The sequence below is a fragment of the Cherax quadricarinatus genome, chromosome 19 (genome assembly GCF_038502225.1).
Source record: "Cherax quadricarinatus isolate ZL_2023a chromosome 19, ASM3850222v1, whole genome shotgun sequence".
In the NCBI taxonomy this organism is placed as follows: domain Eukaryota; kingdom Metazoa; phylum Arthropoda; class Malacostraca; order Decapoda; family Parastacidae; genus Cherax; species Cherax quadricarinatus.
In genome coordinates this window covers 38,755,701-38,775,508 of record NC_091310.1, presented here as the reverse complement: position 1 = coordinate 38,775,508, position 19,808 = coordinate 38,755,701, and the positions used below count along the sequence as shown (strand labels likewise).

Below are 19,808 nucleotides of genomic sequence, written 5' to 3'. Positions count from 1 at the left end.
TTTTTTTTTCTCATCATGCACTGCGTGCTCCAGGATTTTTTTTATATGGTGCACACTGACCACACAGACCCATTCTCTCACATGTGGGCCTACCAGCTTTCTCCTGCTTGATTTGAAGCCGCTAGAATTTATGAGTATATATACGTCAAACACAGTACCTCGTAAGATGTATATATACGGCCGCGACAGTCAAAGGGTTAACCTGTGAGATAAGTGCCACACTGGAAATGGATGAAGGTGAAAACAGATCCCATTAATATTGTAGATTGTTTATAGATTGCATGAAAGTGTGTAAAACAGTAGATTGAAGGTACTGGAAATACCCTTGTTGATAAATGAGAAAAGGAAGAGATATTGCATACAAGTTCATAGAAGTAGACAATAAAAATGCTACTAATAACTAAAGAAAAAAAGTATAAGTGTTGAAGACAGAACACTGCAGGCATAACTCTGCTCCTGTAATACAAAGAGGTAATCATAATTAACTAATCTGAGGTAGTGATCAACTAAGAATTAGTTACCCAAAGGCATTTGTGAGTGACAGAGATCCAGATCAATGATTACCTATGAATGTGTGTGTAGTGATCCCTACAAATTCATGGGTGTTATGTTCCTAGATGTCCTGCAGAACTCGAGACTAATACAAAATTAAGAATGCAAAAAAAAAAAAATGTTTTAGATTCAGATTCATTTTGTTTCAGAGACCATACATCTGTAATGTATCACTCTAATTTGGTTAATATTGACATTCGTAAGAAATAATGATCAGAATTAAAGAGAGAATTTGACATAGAAAGGCCACTGAGTCAAAATAACATTGGATAATTAAATCTGTTTATTTGTTGCCCTTCATTTAAAGTACTAAATACTTAAAATCCACAAATAAGGAGGCCCATGAATTTGTAAGGACAACTATCTAAGTTAAATTCTTCTTTTGTTACACATTTGTATTCTACACACATATCTTTATACTTACTGTAAATACTTTTAATTATACAATTACTGTGAGATACAAATATGGAATCACATTAAGTTAATTATGGTGCATATGTACTGTTTGAGCAAAAAAGGGACTTATATATAATAAGGTGCCTCTGGGCTGAAGTGCTTTGGATAATCAAGAGTCAACTGTGCATATGTGTAATTAACAATTTGTAATTACCTGTGTGTGTGTGTATTTACATATACAGTACACAAAATGCAAATCACTTAGGCATGGTTGTTGTAAGAATTTGAATATCCAGTGTGTGGCATTGGAAGGACTAAATTTCAGATCCCGAAATCTGAATAACACATTCTTCTGATCATATCAAAAGCAGGTTCATTATGAATAATAACATTAATAATGTCTGTATTTTTAAAATGTACATTGAGACTGTAATGAGTAGATTTGTAGGCAATGTACAGATTTGAAAAAAAAATAGTCCTAGCTGCACTGCAGTTTGGACTGACCTAAACTAGGACAATACTATGAATGTATTACATAGTTGGAGTCTTAATCCTACACTTAATTATAGGAAAATAAATTTTTGTGTTGTATGGTGTTTTCTGGAGACATTATTGGACTCTCTTTGTCAAGCTTGCTCTACTTCTGCAGCTGGACTGTGGTAGTGTGCTGTATTAAAATTCTTGGATCTTGAATTTGGTCACCACAGTACTCCTTGATTTTCAGTGTTACATTCACACTTTTGTGAGTTTTAGTTTGCATGTAGAGGAGTGGAGACTATGGACTATGGATATCAGATTGGAGGGAGAGAGTATGGAGGAGGTGAATGTATTCAGATATTTGGGAGTGGACGTGTCAGCGGATGGGTCTATGAAAGATGAGGTGAATCATAGAATTGATGAGGGGAAAAGGGTGAGTGGTGCACTTAGGAGTCTGTGGAGACAAAGAACTTTGTCCTTGGAGGCAAAGAGGGAAATGTATGAGAGTATAGTTTTACCAACGCTCTTATATGGGTGTGAAGCATGGGTGATGAATGTTGCAGCGAGGAGAAGGCTGGAGGCAGTGGAGATGTCATGTCTGAGGGCAATGTGTGGTGTGAATATAATGCAGAGAATTCGTAGTTTGGAAGTTAGGAGGAGGTGCGGGATTACCAAAACTGTTGTCCAGAGGGCTGAGGAAGGGTTGTTGAGGTGGTTCGTAGAGAGAATGGAACGAAACAGAATGACTTCAAGAGTGTATCAGTCTGTAGTGGAAGGAAGGCGGGGTAGGGGTCGGCCTAGGAAAGGTTGGAGGGAGGGGGTAAAGGAGGTTTTGTGTGCGAGGGGCTTGGACTTCCAGCAGGCATGCGTGAGCGTGTTTGATAGGAGTGAATGGAGACAAATGGTTTTTAATACTAGACGTGCTGTTGGAGTGTGAGCAAAGTAACATTTATGAAGGGGTTCAGGGAAACCGGCAGGCCGGACTTGAGTCCTGGAGATGGGAAGTACAGTGCCTGCACTCTGAAGGAGGGGTGTTAATGTTGCAGTTTAAAAACTGTAGTGTAAAGCACCCTTCTGGCAAGACAGTGATGGAGTGAATGATGGTGAAAGTTTTTCTTTTTCGGGCCACCCTGCCTTGGTGGGAATAGGCCAGTGTGATAATAAAAAAAAAAAAATCATGCAATGGAAAGGATTGGGGTCAAACTGAGTCTTGGCCACCAAATAATGCCTAACAGTGAAGGTGAAAGAGTTGAATAACTAGTTCCACTATACTCATACTGTGCCTGTCTACAGTTATGGTACTTTTAATGTTGTAGTAAAAAATTTTAGACTCATACCTGTGTAATAACTGTATGCTTCTTTTGTATTAGGAATGACATCTAATTTTCTGTAATACATCTGTTACATAATGTAGTACATCAATTTCTCTCTTGCTATTTCTATCTCTTACACAGTTATATATGTTTTGAAGCTCTGAAACCTCATAAAATATTGAATGAAGCTTGTTATGTGTTATTAGTGCAAGAGTGTTTTACTAGATGAATAAAAGTACTTCTCTCTCTCTATAGTTAACCTGGTAATTTAAGCCTATTTAAGAGCTAATTATTTATTGAGTAGTAATTCTTCTAAAGCTGTTGTATTGCAATGCATATAGTGCATCACTATGAGATTGATGTGCCATGCACTGTGTCATGTTACCATCTTATAATTTAAATTCACATTTCACTTTCATGAATCACTTATTAATGTAATGGTTGGAAGAATTAAGGATACTTAGCTAAAAGGGTAATTTTTTAAAAATTATTATTTACTAGGTAAGAATTTATCCCTAAGAGAAGTGTGGATAGGCACATTTCCTTGGTGAAGAATTATGTATTTGCATTGTATGCTTAAAATGGTTGTAGGCAATAAAGTAGTGTGATTGCAGTGGGTCAGTGTGAATGATTAAGTTTATACCATGTATGTGTACGACTAATTTGTGTAACTGAAGACTATCTTGCTAGGTGTAAATTAGTGGAAAGAACAGTGCCATACTGCATCTATTAGAAGTAGACAGTAACTTTTAACATGTAGAGTATTGTGATACCTTGATGCTCCAGAATATTTGTGCATTGGATGGCTTGCTCTATTCTTGATATGAATAGTTTAAAAGCAACCAATTCTTCCCCTGGCTGGCCAGGTGAGCGTGTGAGGGACGTCTTAGCTACTGCATGAGCAAGCCACCAGATGTGTGATCCTGGCTTCAAACCCGTGAGTAATTCTATCTCACCAGATACTTTAGTCACGGGAGAAACATGCCACATTTATTGACATAAGTGCGAGATGATGCAGCAGCTATAACCTGGCTCCTGAATTATAAAAGTTACAAGTTGAGCATTAAAAGATTAAGGAAAAGTAAAAATTAAGGAAACAAAGAACTGCAGACAGAGTAAACTCAGTTCCCCTTGTAAATCCACTTCATAATACAATATATTACAAACTAAATTATAAGGGAGTGAATTGTGAATGCTTTTGAATAATTCTGGATAAAATTGAATTCATCCAAAAGATATTTTTATCCTAGTAGTTTTTAATAAATTACAGCTTTGATTATAGCCTGTGTGCTGTTTGATAGCCTTGTCCATTATAGTGGAAGTAAAAGAAATACTGATATATGAAAGTATGAATGATCTTTTTATCCTTAGAAGTGCAGTGCAAGTTTTGTTTGATTATAGGAAGAATGTAGAAGCATACTCTTATGAGTATTCTTCTCTGGAACAGTAAATAAATTACTGAAAATGCAGTGACTTATTCAAAAGTTAATGCTCCAACATATTAAGTGTGGAGGACTTATTGGTCACTAGTGGTGTAAAATATCTCTGCAGAAGTAGGGCTTGGCTTTTGTATGTTATTTTGGATTTTTGAGGCAATCACCAATAGCCTGATTGATCAGTGATAGTGCTGCTGTTTGAAGACAGAGGATCGAGCCTCCAGAGCTGTTTGCACAGATTGATCCACATGAGTTCTTGATTGGATCTTGTTTAAAACAATAATTTCATTGATACTGAGCATTCAATATTTGCTCTTCTTGTTAGCTAAAATATTCTTTTTGGCTTTTCACTTTTATAATTACTTGATGCATCATAATTTTTGTCCATTACATTGACATTGCCATAATGTCCATTGACTTACCACTTACAACTGCACCCAGTGACTTACCACTTACAACTGCACCCAATGACTTACCACTTACAACTGCACCCAGTGACCACTTACAACTGCACCCAGTGACTTACCACATACAACTGCACCCAGTGACTTACCACGTACAACTGCACCCGGTGACTTACCACGTACAACTGCACCCAGTGACTTACCACTTACAACTGCACCCAGTGACTTACCACTTACAACTGCACCCAGTGACTTACCACTTACAACTGCACCCAGTGACTTACCACTTACAACTGCACCCAGTGACTTACCACTTACAACTGCACCCAGTGACTTACCACTTACAACTGCACCCAGTGACTTACCACTTACAACTGCACCCAGTGACTTACCACGTGCAACTGCACCCAGTGACTTACCACGTACAACTGCACCCAGTGACTTACCACGTACAACTGCACCCAGTGACTTACCACTTACAACTGCACCCAGTGACTTACCACGTACAACTGCACCCAGTGACTTACCACGTACAACTGCACCCAGTGACTTACCACGTACAACTGCACCCAGTGACTTACCACGTACAACTGCACCCAGTGACTTACCACGTACAACTGCACCCAGTGACTTACCACGTACAACTGCACCCAGTGACTTACCACGTACAACTGCACCCAGTGACTTACCACGTACAACTGCACCCAGTGACTTACCACGTACAACTGCACCCAGTGACTTACCACGTACAACTGCACCCAGTGACTTACCACGTACAACTGCACCCAGTGACTTACCACGTACAACTGCACCCAGTGACTTACCACGTACAACTGCACCCAGTGACTTACCACGTACAACTGCACGGAGTGACTTACCACGTACAACTGCACCCAGTGACTTACCACGTACAACTGCACCCAGTGACTTACCACGTACAACTGCACCCAGTGACTTACCACGTACAACTGCACCCAGTGACTTACCACGTACAACTGCACCCAGTGACTTACCACGTACAACAGCACCCAGTGACTTACCACGTACAACTGCACCCAGTGACTTACCACGTACAACTGCACCCAGTGACTTACCACGTACAACTGCACCCAGTGACTTACCACGTACAACTGCACCCAGTGACTTACCACTTACAACTGCACCCAGTGACTTACCACGTACAACTGCACCCAGTGACTTACCACGTACAACTGCACCCAGTGACTTACCACGTACAACTGCACCCAGTGACTTACCACATACAACTGCACCCAGTGACTTACCACGTACAACTGCACCCAGTGACTTACCACGTACAACAGCACCCAGTGACTTACCACGTACAACTGCACCCAGTGACTTACCACGTACAACTGCACCCAGTGACTTACCACGTACAACTGCACCCAGTGACTTACCACGTACAACTGCACCCAGTGACTTACCACGTACAACTGCACCCAGTGACTTACCACGTACAACTGCACCCAGTGACTTACCACGTACAACTGCACCCAGTGACTTACCACGTACAACTGCACCCAGTGACTTACCACGTACAACTGCACCCAGTGACTTACCACGTACAACTGCACCCAGTGACTTACCACGTACAACTGCACCCAGTGACTTACCACGTACAACTGCACCCAGTGACTTACCACGTACAACTGCACCCAGTGACAAACCGGAAACTGTTTTGACATTTCCTAACGAACATAAATATTTCTATTTTAAATTATTATGTTTTTCTTCAAATTAAGTTGTAAGGCAATTTAAATTCATAATGCTTTTCAGTGTGCACTAACAGGTAAACTCTAAAATATAGGTTTATTAGATTATTATTATTATTATGTTCCAGGGGAAGTGCTAAATCCATAGGATTCATAGTGCTGGGAAATGGGAAGTAATTAGACTTGATCCATGGAAAAAGAGAGTAGCATTAATTCCTTGGATCAAGGTTACTTCACCATCTTCAAGGCATCCCATCTTGAAGAAAGGTTTATGGCCAAATACTCGAACTGCTGGATGCAAGATTATTGGAACATTCAGTTTGTGCATTTTCAGCTCAATTAAGTTGCTAAATTAAACTGTTATCTGTTACTTGCTGTGTTGTAAGTAGATCATTCACATTTGTTGCTTCAGATAATCTGGGGATCTGGGGACTAACAAGCTCATCTCTTTATAAAGATGTATTTTTTTTTGTTTAACACACACTTCTTAAAAAGAAAGCTGTTTTATTCAAGGTGCGATTGTGTTAGAATTCCAATTATAAAATGTAACTGTAGGCATACAGTTATTAGTCAGCTACTTAAGTTTGTACAAAAAAAATTGCCTGTGTATTCACCATGAGCACTAGATATTACTTTACCATTGTCTCTCTTACCCTTGTAGATGTACCTGTTTATTAATCCAGTCATAGAAAAGGCTATAAATAATGGTAATCAAATTGACTTAGTGCACAGAATATTGTCCTTCCTTTAATTCACAGTATGCAGTTTTGGATTTACCTGGTATATACAGTGGAACCTCGGTTTTTGTGATTAATCCGTTCTAAAAGTCTGACGAAAACCGGATTGTATGAAAACTAAAGCAATATTTCCCATAAGAAATAATGTAAATCCAATTAATCCATTCCAGTCACCCAAAAAATATTAACAAAAAATACATTTTATAGAGAATAACTATAGTTTTACATACAGAACACAATGAGAAATAAATATAAATGACTAATGAAATGGATAAATGAATATTTAACATCACTTTTACCTTTATTGAAGACTCTTGTTGGCGTATGGAAGACGGTGTGGAGGGGAGAGGGAGGAGAAAAGGTTATTGTTTGGAAGAGGAATCCCCTTCCATAAGGACTTCAGGTTTAATATTAAGGCCCTGTCTGAGGTTACTTCCCTTCTTCGTCTTTTACTGGCACTAGGACCAGCTTGAGAGTCATTGTACACTTGTCGCACAAAAAATCTGTCTTGACTGGTCTGTTTCTGGCGTCTCTTTAAGATTTGCCTAAAATAGGACAAGGCATTGTCATTGAACATGTTGCAGACATGGCTTGCAGCAGCTTTGTTAGGGTGATATTTCTCCACAAAACTTTGCAACTCCACTTTGCACATATGTCCTTAATCACTGAAGAAGGCACATTCTCCCTTCTCTCTTCTTCCTCCTCTGAAGCAATTTCCTTAGCTGCAGTTGGTTTCTGTTCCAGTTGAAGGTCTTGCAGCTCTTCAGTGGTTAGCTTTTTCCTGTGATCATCCACCAACTGTTCCACATCCTGGCCACTCACATCCAACCCCATGGACTTCTCCAAAGACATAATAGATTTCACAATAGATGTAGGGTTGTCTCGCCTTCTTTATCAAAGTGCTGGCACTCAGAACTTTCTTTGGCCCCATGGTGGCTTATTTAGCAGTTGCACTCAATAAACAAGCACAAAAAACAATGGATGAATGCTCAGGGTGATGCTCACTCAATGAGAAACAAAAGCAGACTGAGTCACAAACGCATGGGATGTTTTGTGTGGGTGCTTGAGTGGCTGAGTCACGCGGACGCATTTGGTTCGGACCATTTTCAACTCTATGAAAACTAAGCGGATGTACGAAAACTAGGATGAAATTTTGATGAAAAAAGTCGTCAAAAACTGAATCCTACGAAAACTGGGGCATAAGAAAACCAAGGTTCCACTGTAGTATTTTTGATTCATGTACTCATCACCCTTCATATTTGATTAGGAATAACTTTGTTTTACGACTGGAATTCTTTAGCAGTAAATAATGTTCACTTTGTGTCTTATTAATCTGTATGAGTTTTATGTAACTTTTGTGTAATTTATATATACAATAGTACCTTGGTTCTACTGTTCCAGAAAGCTGTTCGAGTACCAAACAAGGTTTCCCTGAATCCCTTCAAAAATGTTACTTTGCTCATACTCCAACAGCATGTCAAGTATTAAAAACCATTTGTCTCCATTCACTCCTATCAAACACGCTCACGCATGCCTGCTGGAAGTCCAAACCCCTCACACACAAAACCTCCTTTACCCCCTCCCTCCAACCTTTCCTAGGCCGACCCCTACCCCGCCTTCCTTCCACTACAGATTGATACACTCTTGAAGTCATTCTGTTTCGCTCCATTCTCTCTACATATCCGAACCACCTCAACAACCCTTCTTCAGCCCTCTGGACAACAGTTTTGGTAATCTCGCACCTCCTCCTAACTTCCAAACTACGAATTCTCTGCATTATATTCACACCACACATTGCCCTCAGACATGACATCTCCACTGCCTCCAGCCTTCTCCTCGCTGCAACATTCATCACCCATGCTTCACACCCATATAAGAGTGTTGGTAAAACTATACTCTCATACATTCCCCTCTTTGCCTCCAAGGACAAAGTTCTTTGTCTCCACAGACTCCTAAGTGCACCACTCGCCCTTTTCCCCTCATCAATTCTATGATTCACCTCATCTTTCATAGACCCATCTGCTGACACGTCCACTCCCAAATATCTGAATACATTCACCTCCTCCATACTCTCTCCTTCCAATCTGATATCCAATCTTTCATCACCTAATCTTTTTATCCTCATACCCTTACTCTTTCCTGTATTCACTTTTAATTTTCTTCTTTTGCATACCCTACCAAATTCATCCACCAATCTCTGCAACTTCTCTTCAGAATCTCCCAAGAGCACAGTGTCATCAGCAAAGAGCAACTGTGACAACTCCCACTTTGTGTGTGATTCTTTATCTTTTAACTCCACGCCTCTTGCTTTTCATATTGATGTTTCTTATCAGTGGATCTTAGTATGCTGTTAGTTAGCCATGGGCATCCTAGCCATTTATTCGTAATGTTTCGTTTTTATGGGACAATGTTTGTTATTTAGTCTAAGTAATTTGTTAAGAAATGTGTCTATCCAATCATCGATACCATTGGCACTGGAGAATTCTGTAGGCCAGTCAGCCGTACCTAGCTCTGTTATGAAGTTACTTATTGATGCCTTGTCATGGAGTCTAAAAGAGACCTTCACACATCCCTCCTTGCAGGAGGAGGAGGATGATTTGAACCAGCTGGTGTGTTCCTTCATTACCACTGTACTTGCCATGAAAAGGTAACTCATCATTCCATATGTGATAAATCCAATCACATCTTCTGGTACTCACCTTTTACTTAAGCCTCATGTCATTCTAACTCCTTCCATAGTCCTCTACACTTCCTTGGGTATCTTATGATATTTAGTGACAGCCATGGGTGTCTATTATGGTGTTGGACAAGGGGGAGGGCAGCTCCCTTCCTGCCGGATCAGGTTGACATAAAGGTAAAGGATGGGGAATGCTCCATTCTTTTCCTTGGAAATCCTTTTTCCAATGGAAAAGCTCTGGCAGAAGCTCATGTTGTTAGCCTGTGAACAAGATCAAATTTGTCAGCTTTTTCTGAATTGTGCCACATATATTTCCAATTTTATACATTTTTCAGGGTTTAACCCTTTGACTGTTTCGGTCATATATATACGTCTTACGAGGTACCGTGTTTGATGTATAAATACTCGTAAATTTTAGCGGCTTCAAATCAGGCAGGAGAAAGCTGGTAGGCCCACATGTGAGAGAATGGGTCTGTGTGGTCAGTGTGCACCATATAAAAAAAATCCTGGAGCACGCAGTGCATGATGAGAAAAAAAAACTGACTGTTTTTTTTAATTAAAATGCTGACTTTGTGGTCTATTTTCGTATAGTATTTATGGTTGTATTCTCGTTTTCTTGGTCTCATTTGATAGAATGGAAAACATATTATAGAAATAGAGGTGATTTTGATTGGTTTTACTATAAAAAGAACCTGAAAATGGAGCTCAAAGTAGGGGAAATGTTTGATTTTTGCCGATGTTCAAAAGTAAACAAATGATGTCATTGTCCAATAAATGTCCAACTAGCCATTCTAATATGCAGTCATGAATGGGTTGATGTTATTTATACAATTATTACAGTATTGCAGTAGTCTGCATAACAGTAAATCTTCTATTTTTTGTTTGAATAAAAATTCAAAATAGAAGCAAGAGTAATATCAGAGGAGCCTGGAGACATGACTGATGAACAAAGAAAATGTTATTTTAGAGCCAGGAATGTCTGCATTGTTCATTCTGGAGTTTACCTGGAGAGAGTTCCGGGGGTCAACGCCCCCGCGGCCCAGTCTGTGACCAGGCCTCCTGGTGGATCAGAGCCTGATCAGCCAGGCTGTTGCTGCTGGCTGCACGCAAACCAACGTATGAGCCACAGCCCGGCTGGTCAGGAACCGACTTTAGGTGCTTGTCCAGTGCCAGCTTGAAGACTGCCAGGGGTCTGTTGGTAATCCCCCTTATGTATACTGGGAGGCAGTTGATGCAGTTGAACAGTCTCGGGCCCCTGACACTTATTGTATGGTCTCTTAACGTGCTAGTGACACCTCTGCTTTTCATTGGGGGGATGTTGCATCGTCTGCCAAGTCTTTTGCTTTCGTAGTGAGTGATTTTCGTGTGCAAGTTCGGTACTAGTCCCTCTAGGATTTTCCAGGTGTATATAATCATGTATCTCTCCCGCCTGCATTCCAGGGAATACAGTTTTAGGAACCTCAAGCGCTCCCAGTAATTGAGGTGTTTTATCTCCGTTATGCGCGCCGTGAAGGTTCTCTGTACATTTTCTAGGTCAGCAATTTCACCTGCCTTGAAAGGTGCTGTTAGTCTGCAGCAATATTCCAGCCTAGATAGAACAAGTGACCTGAAGAGTGTCATCATGGGCTTGGCCTCCCTAGTTTTGAAGGTTCTCATTATCCATCCATTCATTCTGGAAATTATTTTGAAATTATATTTTTTAATTTTCGTGAAATTGACCAAATTGCAAATTTCTGACCACGTTATTGGGTAGTTGAAATCGGTAAATGGGCAGTTTCTTGTACTCAATCGATAGAAATAATGGAGTTCTAAAGAAATAGCTATGAGTTTGGTCAACTGGAACAATGGAATTAGCCGAAAATAGGGCTCAAAGTGGGCGAAATCGCCGATTTGTAAATGTATTGCCGAGGTCGCTAACTTCGCGAGAGCTTAAGTCCATCAGTTTTCCATCAAATTTCGTTTTTTTTGGTGTCATTAAAATCGGGAAAAGATTCTCTATCATTTCATAAGATTTTTTTTTTTTTTTAAATTTTGTGACACCAGGAGACACCTCAGGATTGGAGGTTACGACAGTCAAGGGGTTAATGCTTAGTTATGATTGTAATAATACAGCCTCTCCTCACATAGTGACGTACTCATTTACTGATGACTCGGACTTATGACAGGCTCTCTGACCAGTATGCATATCTGAATAATGTACGCTGGTACCCCGAGTTTCGAACTTAATCCATTCCAGGAGCTAGTTCTAAAGTCGAAACATTCGAGACTCAAAGCAACATTTCCCATAAGAAATAATGTAAATACAATTAATCCGTTACAGAAACCCAAAAGTATTCACAAAAAATACATTTTATAGAGATTAATTATAGTGTTACACACAAGCATACATAGTACAATTAGTAATAGATAAATAAACATTTAAATAAACATATAAAATAACATTTTTACTTACCTTTATTGAAGATTGTTGATGGCATCTGGAAGATAGGGAGGAGGAATGATGGAGCACTTATTTTTTGGAAGGGGAATCCCCTTCCATAGAGACTAGGTAGCAAGTCCTTATCTGGGGTTACTTTCCTTCTTTAAGATTTCCTTAAAATGGGACATGGTTCTGTCATTGAACTTGTTGCAGAGATGGCTTGTTTCAGCTTGCTCAGGGTGATATATTTCAGCAAATGGCTGCACCCTATTCCACATTGCACAAATCTGAATCTCTGAAGAAGGCACCATCTACCATTCACCACCACCATCCACCAATACCATCCACCATCCACCAGTACCATTCATCACCACTGTCATCCACCAATACCATTCACCACCACCACCATCCACCAGTAACATCCACCACCACCACTATCCACCAATACCATCCACCACCACCATCTACCAGTACTATCCACCAATATCATCCACCACCACCACCATCCACCAATACCATCCACCACCACCACCATCCACCAATACCATCCACCACCACCACCATCTACCAGTACTATCCACCAATACCATCCACCACCACCCCTATCCACCACCACCACCATCCACCATGGTAGCTCATTTCACAGTTGCACTTAATAAACAAGCACCAAACACAATGAATTAATTGTGAAATGTTTAAATGAGTGTGCAGGTTAGTGTTCACTAAAGCATAAAAAAAGCCAGACTGGCTCACGACACCTGCGCGGGGGATGCGGGCAGGCACGGACAGGTCTGGTACGCAGTTCAAAACATGGGGCACGTTCGATACTTGGGACAAAACTGGTGCGAAAAAGTCGAAACTCGAAGCATTCTGTAATACGTTCGAAACTTGGGGTTCCACTGTATATTAGACCTGATTTCCTCAATTCTGTTTATTACAATATACAGTACATTGCTGTATAAACATTTAAAAATATACCAGAAATGTTATAAATGATGCAAAAGTGACATCAAAACAGTATCAAAGATGGTTGACGCAAACCCACTACCATTACAGCATGCTTCTCACTTACCAACGAATTCGTTTACTGACATGGTCTAAGGAACGGAACTCTGTCGTTAAGTGAGGAATTGCTGTATACATTTTTCAGTTGAAAAATTCAATGCCTACCATCCTTTTGTAGTTACTGTATTTGAAAATAGATGGAGCAGTTCATTCATAAGATTGTAAGAATAGCAGAACATTGCAGCAGGTTTACTGGCCCATGCAGGTTCAAAAAGGAAAATCTCATTTCTAGCTAAGTACTGGTAGAAACCCATAGACCTAACCTCAGTCATCTTCATTGATATGGAGCCTTTTAAAAATAAACTTCTCCGTGTGTAAATGAAAATTTTTTCACTTTTTCTTTAGATAATATGAGTCATTGAGGCCTTTCCAACATAGGCTTTATCTCTTGTGTTATTTCTGAATAACTTTATTCTTGATGGCTTAGGAGCACTTTTTTTTTTGAGGGGTGTGATAATATAACAATGTTTTACTTTTGGAGTATACATCTTTTACTGTCAAGCATCTCAAGAGCTACTTACAGAGCCACATTAGATTTTTGTTCCTAAATTTAATTTACCTGTTGTATATATTGGATTTCTAGACTTACCTGTACCCTCTTTCTTCTCATTGACCAGTTTTTTATTAACTTTCTGACTTAAGAGGCTTGGTTTGAGACTGGATCACAGGGGTGATGATTTCTAGAACAGATAACCAGTATTGACTCTGATTTTCCTACATTAACTGTGACTTCTCTGTCTCCTGTATTGGGCTCTGATTTCCCATTAGAAACTACCATTAGCACCCCTCTAAAACAGTAGCTGGGAATCCAAGTGTCCTGGCATAAAGACAGGAACACAACCTATGAGCTGGGTGCTTCCATCTGAGCTTCATAATTTGTCTGACCTGGATGTTACTGCAGAGGCTCTTTTATTGTAGGCCCTGAGCAAAGCCAGCTGAAGCTGCTGTCCTGGTACTTAGAAATCTTGTAATTATTACATGCAAACCACTCATCTAGCCACATAACCAGCCAGCAACCTTGCATAGTTTCAAGCACACGGTGTCAACTACCGATGACACTAAATATCAATCTGGCCTAGGCTTTGTGAAAACAGTACCTGATAATATAGTCACAGTACTCCTTTTATTTATACTGTCAGGATACAGTATACTGTGTCCACGATTAAGATGCTTTGCCCAAATGGGGGGGGGGGGGTTGATCAGGTCATGCCACGTTAGGCAGAGCCTGGTATTTCCTTCCTCTTACAGATCTCACTGGACTCTGGGGAACATTTCCAGTCAGAAGTTATCAAGAGAAATGCCTATGAAGTGTTTTTTTTTTTTTCATTTCCAAGGATTTTAAGGACGTGTACAACAATAACAGTCACTCTATACATTTTTTGACTCAAATGGTTGGATTTATTAGATATTTTTGTTGTTAAAATTTAGAGTGGTGGAACTGAGTGACTGTAGTAAAAAACAAGTTATGGCTTTAAGTAAGTGTGAAGACTAATTTTATGTGCTTTAATTTTTTCTTATATGCTCTGACCTATTTAGGGCAGCATTGAGGTTTCTAAACATTTTCAGTAGTCTTATTACATTCTCGTAAGTTAAGTATCTTTAATGATTCAACAAAACACACACTTGATATAAACTAAACGAATCTTTTATGTGTATAGGGAAAATAGAAAATATTGGTAATTCTGAAAGAAAAGAGAAACGTAGAGAGAGAGAGAGGAGGAGGAGGATGAGGAAGGGAGGGAAATTTTTAATGATTGTCATAAAATTTGTTTTAATTATGAAGTATACTTGGATAGGAAACCCAACGATACTACACTCTTAATTGCTGTAAAGCTATCAAATAATATTTAGGTTATTGTCAGTGATCACTCATAAAAAATGTGAAGTCTTCAAAGTAAATCATCAAAAGTACTGTATCTAGGTTACTATAAATGATTACCAGTAGAACATGTTTGTAAAGTCTTCAGAGTAAATCTCCATGAGCATTAAACATCTTCCATGTTTCATATTTTCTTTTCTATTCGTCCAAACTGTAGTTTTTTCCTTTTGTATATAAAATTTTTTGTTTTTGGCTTTTCCTTTAAAATATGCAATCTTGTTTGATACAATTCATAGAAAGCTTATTAATGTGCTTTTTGTATATCTTGAGTGATTGCTAGATGTATTAATTCAGTACTTGTTTTATTACTGCAGAAATTAAAAATGACAGTCACATCAGTGTAGAATAGCAAAATTATATTGGTAGAGAAGAAACTTACCATTAATGTATGATTTTATTTTATTCAATGCTATAAAATGCATTGGCATTCTCCTATGTTTTCTTGTGCTTCATGATTTATTTTAATTGTGTATTAGTGAATAGGTTAAAAATTCATACTTGGAGCACTTCTTCACCTCTCAACATTTTGTCATGGTGTATAATCTGCTGTATTTAGAGTATGCAGTATATCCATAGTTTGTTTAATTTACAGGGTGTGAGGATTGTCAGAAGAGTCACGAAGGTGATTGTGAGGAGCACGGTCCATTAAAGAAAGTGGCAGACACAGAAGTATCTACTCGAGCCAGACGTTCAATACCACACATTCTTCAGCTGAAAGAGGAAGACACCCATATTGGTAATCTGCTTAGTAATATGCTATACATCCTGCAAGCATGTTAGATCTGAGTCTGTGGAGACAGTTGGTTGTTGGAATTTGATGTGCTGCTGGAGTGAACTAGGTAACATTTATGAAGGAATTCATGGAAACCCCTAAGCTGGGCTTGAGTTCTGGAGGTGGAAATTACAGTTCTTGACCTGAAAGATGGGTAAGGATATTGTGATGTCCATTCACTTTTGGTAAGACAACTGTTGAATGAGTAATGGTGAATATGTTTCCTTCTTTGGGTCATCCTGCCTTGGTGGGGAAAAATCTGTAAATATCGACCTTGCCATCACCATCAAAGAGGAAAAAACAGAGGATCTAACCAGAGTAAAGAATAGTGGGATACAATGTACCCATAAATTAGTGCCAACTACCTATCACTTAACTCTTGCATTACATTCACAGCTGCCCCATCAAAATGATACCTAAGTGAAAAATGTAAATTCTTATTTTGCTCGGGAGTTTTGTTCCTGAAAATCATCATTATTATATTGTTAGGAATTGGTAATAATTCTTTGATATTCTATACTAGTTGATGGTATACTTGAAAAGGTGTGCCTAGCACCTTTTTAATTTTATTATGAATTTTGTAGTGGAAAGAACAGTAATGGGGATAAAACAAATGAGAGAGTTAGTTTTTTATGACCACACCAACATATCAGTGTATCACCAGCATCCCACCAACACTGAAGTTCCACATTGCTTTTTGTGTTCTGGCATAACATTCATAATTCTTACTCATAGTAGCTGATTTAAAAGGATACTATGATAGAAAAGATAATATATAAAAAGACTGTTTAGGAAGATTAATCTCATAGGCAGTTCCCAATGTTGACAGGTCCACTGTGCATCCTGAATAGAAGTACAGTTTATTACAGAATTGATGTCTGGTAATGTCGTAATTATATTATGTTTGTTATCTGTAAAGTTTGGTGGGATATGTTGTGTATCTTTATACGTATATGCTTCTAAGCTGTTGTATTCTGAGCACCTCTGCAAAAGCAGTGATAATTTTCTTTTTGGGGATTTTCTTTCTTTTTTGGGTCACGACCGACTTGTTGAAAAAAAAAAAATCTGTAAATTGTTTGAGGTGGATGGGATGATGATCCCAGTGTATGTATCACTTAGGTCAAGGGAAAGCTTAATTACTTTTCCATCGCTATCCATCGGATAGCGATAAAATCAGATACCGATACGTTTTTGCATCAGAATATTGGCTCGGCTAATGATAAAAAAACTCAGTTAAGGACATTTGTCCAGAAAGTGTCCGCGCGGCCTGAGCCACCCAGCCACTCCAGTGTGGCTAGTGTGCCATTGTTTACAAGCCACTGAGGATGATTCCACGCGTACATGCGATACATTTTTATTATTCCATTGTTTTTAGTGCTTGTAACTGCTAAATAAGCCACCATGGGCCCAAAGAAAACTTCTAGCACCAGCCAACCTTTTGGTAAAGGGCTGAGAGAGAGGGGAGAATGTGCCTTTATCAGTGATTCTGAAATATGTACGATACTAAAACAGCAGGGGTCTATAAAGGCTATAGCGGCAGCCAGCAATAAAGTGTAGCATTAACTGTAGCAAGTAAGTTAACCGATTAATTGATAGAAAAAGGACAGCACAAACCTAACTTCCAATGTTGTTTGAGTTATGTAGGGCAACTGACAACACCGCCATCGCTACTGCCTCTGCTGCTGCCTTCCTTCACTACTATGTATGGCTTATGCTTTCAGTGGCCCTTATACACCCAACAACAACAACACAGCAACATTCGTGACATACTTAATGACGTATTTTATTCATTCTAAAGTACATGTCGTGTTTGTATGTTATTAATATTGTTTGTTATGTCATGTTAGATGAATTGTGCTAATGGAGGTAAGCGCATTCTTGTGGTTGGTGACTCTCAGGTAAGATATATTGACCGTGCTTTTTGTAATAGGAATAAGAAGATGAGAGATAGAGTGTGCTTTCCTGGAGCTGGTGTTGGGGACATAGTCAACAGGCTGGATAATATCATGTCAGGTAATGGGAACAAGCCCATTATCTGTCTCAGTGCTGGTGGAAATGATATTGGGAAGGGTAGGAGAGAAGAGCTGCTAGATAAGTACAGGTCAGCTATAGATTTAATTAAGTCTAAGGGAGGGATCCCAATCATATGTAGCATCTTGCCTAGAAGGGGAGTAGGAAATGAATGCTTGTCTAGGGCAATTGGTGTAAATTGCTGGCTAGACAGATACTGCAAGGAACTTGCAATCCCATTCATTGACAACTGGAACAACTTTTATGGCAAACATGATATGTATGCAAGGGATGGGGTACATCTCTCTGGGGCTGGGGTGGTAGCACTTGCAGACTCGATTGAGAAGGCCATTGGTGAAATGCCTATGATTTTAAACTGATAGAAGATAGAGGTATGGGTGTGTGTGGGAAACAAGCAGGTTGCAACACTAGGGTTCGAAACAGTAAATGTATAAAAGGCATTCAGCATGAAGTTATAAATAAAAACAATAGATCAGGTCAGCAAACAAAGGGGGACAGCAGAGGGCAGCAAGGGACTAGCTCCCTTAAGGTTTACTATACTAATAGCAGGAGTGTAAGAAATAAGATAGATGAGTTAAGATTAATTGCAAGTGCAGGAAACATAGATATTATTGCTATAACAGAGACCTGGCTCAATCTGAAGGATAGAGAGATGCCCTCTGAATGTCACATACAAGGCTATAAATTATTCCACACTGACAGGGTCAACAGGAAAGGTGGTGGAGTAGCGATGTATGTCAGAGACAATTTAAATTGTTGTGTTAGACAAGATATAAAATTAGAAGCATCAGCCACTGAATCTGTTTGGTTACAGCTTCTCGAGGGCCGAGAACTTCTATGGGACGAAATTCGTAAGGCATCTACAAACGAAAATGTGCTAATGGGAGATTTCAACTATAGACAGATTGACTGGAGCAATTTGACAGGAAATTTAGAGTCAGGTGACTTTCTTGATACGATCCAGGATTGTTTTTTAAAACAGTTTGTGACAGAGCCAACTAGGGGAAATAACCTCCTTGACTTGGTTCTTGCCAGTAGGGAAACACTAATTAATAATCTTGAGGTTAATGATGAGCTTGGGGAAAGTGATCACAAATCACTCAGTTTTAATATATCATGGAATTCCCCTAATAATGGCAATCAAGTCTCTGTCCCTGACTTCTGCTTGGCTGATTTCATAGGACTGAAAAAATACTTAGGTGGGCTGAACTGGAATGACCTGACTAAGGGTCAGGTAGGTGGTGATGGATGCCGATATGACGCTTTCCAGGGCATAGTTCTAGCTGCTCAGTCAAATTATGTTCCAAATAGGGAAATCAGATCAAACAAAAATGATCCTAAATGGATGAACAATAGATTAAAATATCTAATTGGTCAAAAGAGAGGCATATATAGGCAAATCAAAAGAGGAGAGGGGCAATTAAGAAATCGATATATTCAGTTAAAGAGAGAAATAAAAAAAGGAATTAGAAAAGCAAAAAGAGATTATGAGGTTAAAGTTGCAAGAGATTCGAAGACTAACCCAAAAGGATTCTTTCAGGTATACAGAAGTAAGATCAGGGACAAGATAGGCCCACTCAAAAGTTCCTCGGGTCAGCTCACTGACAGTGATAAGGAAATGTGTAGAAGTTTTAACACATACTTCCTCTCAGTTTTTACACAGGAGGATACCAGCGATATTCCAGAAATGATAAATTATGTGGAACAGGATGATAATAAACTGTGCACGATTAGGGTCACAAGTGACATGGTCCTTAGGCAAATAGATAAATTAAAACCTAACAAATCCCCAGGCCCTGATGAACTGTATGCAAGGGTTCTAAAGGAATGTAAAGAGGAGCTTAGCAAACCTTTGGCTAATCTTTTCAACATATCACTACAAACTGGCATGGTGCCATATTAGTGGAAAATGGCAAA

At 39.2% G+C, this 19,808-nt stretch overlaps 1 protein-coding gene across 8 annotated transcripts in view; it reads left to right on the top strand.

The window, feature by feature from the left end:
• The window catches only part of LOC128688365 (zinc finger protein PLAGL1), an 85,073-nt gene that overhangs the window by 33,739 nt on the left and 31,526 nt on the right, over positions 1–19,808 (top strand). For 3 of the 8 annotated variants that reach the window (XM_070086678.1, XM_070086680.1, XM_070086679.1), the window contains 2 exons: positions 3,605–3,675; positions 15,681–15,824. Coding sequence is in view for 2 of the 8 variants with exons in the window: in XM_070086677.1 (XP_069942778.1) it covers positions 15,681–15,824 (144 nt within the window). In the remaining 6 variants the exon portion in view is untranslated. Of the gene's footprint in view, positions 1–3,604; positions 3,676–6,439; positions 6,693–9,630; positions 9,696–15,680; positions 15,825–19,808 lie in introns of all 8 variants that reach the window. The other 5 variants (XM_070086677.1, XM_070086676.1, XM_070086681.1 and 2 more) reach the window with 4 other exon arrangements.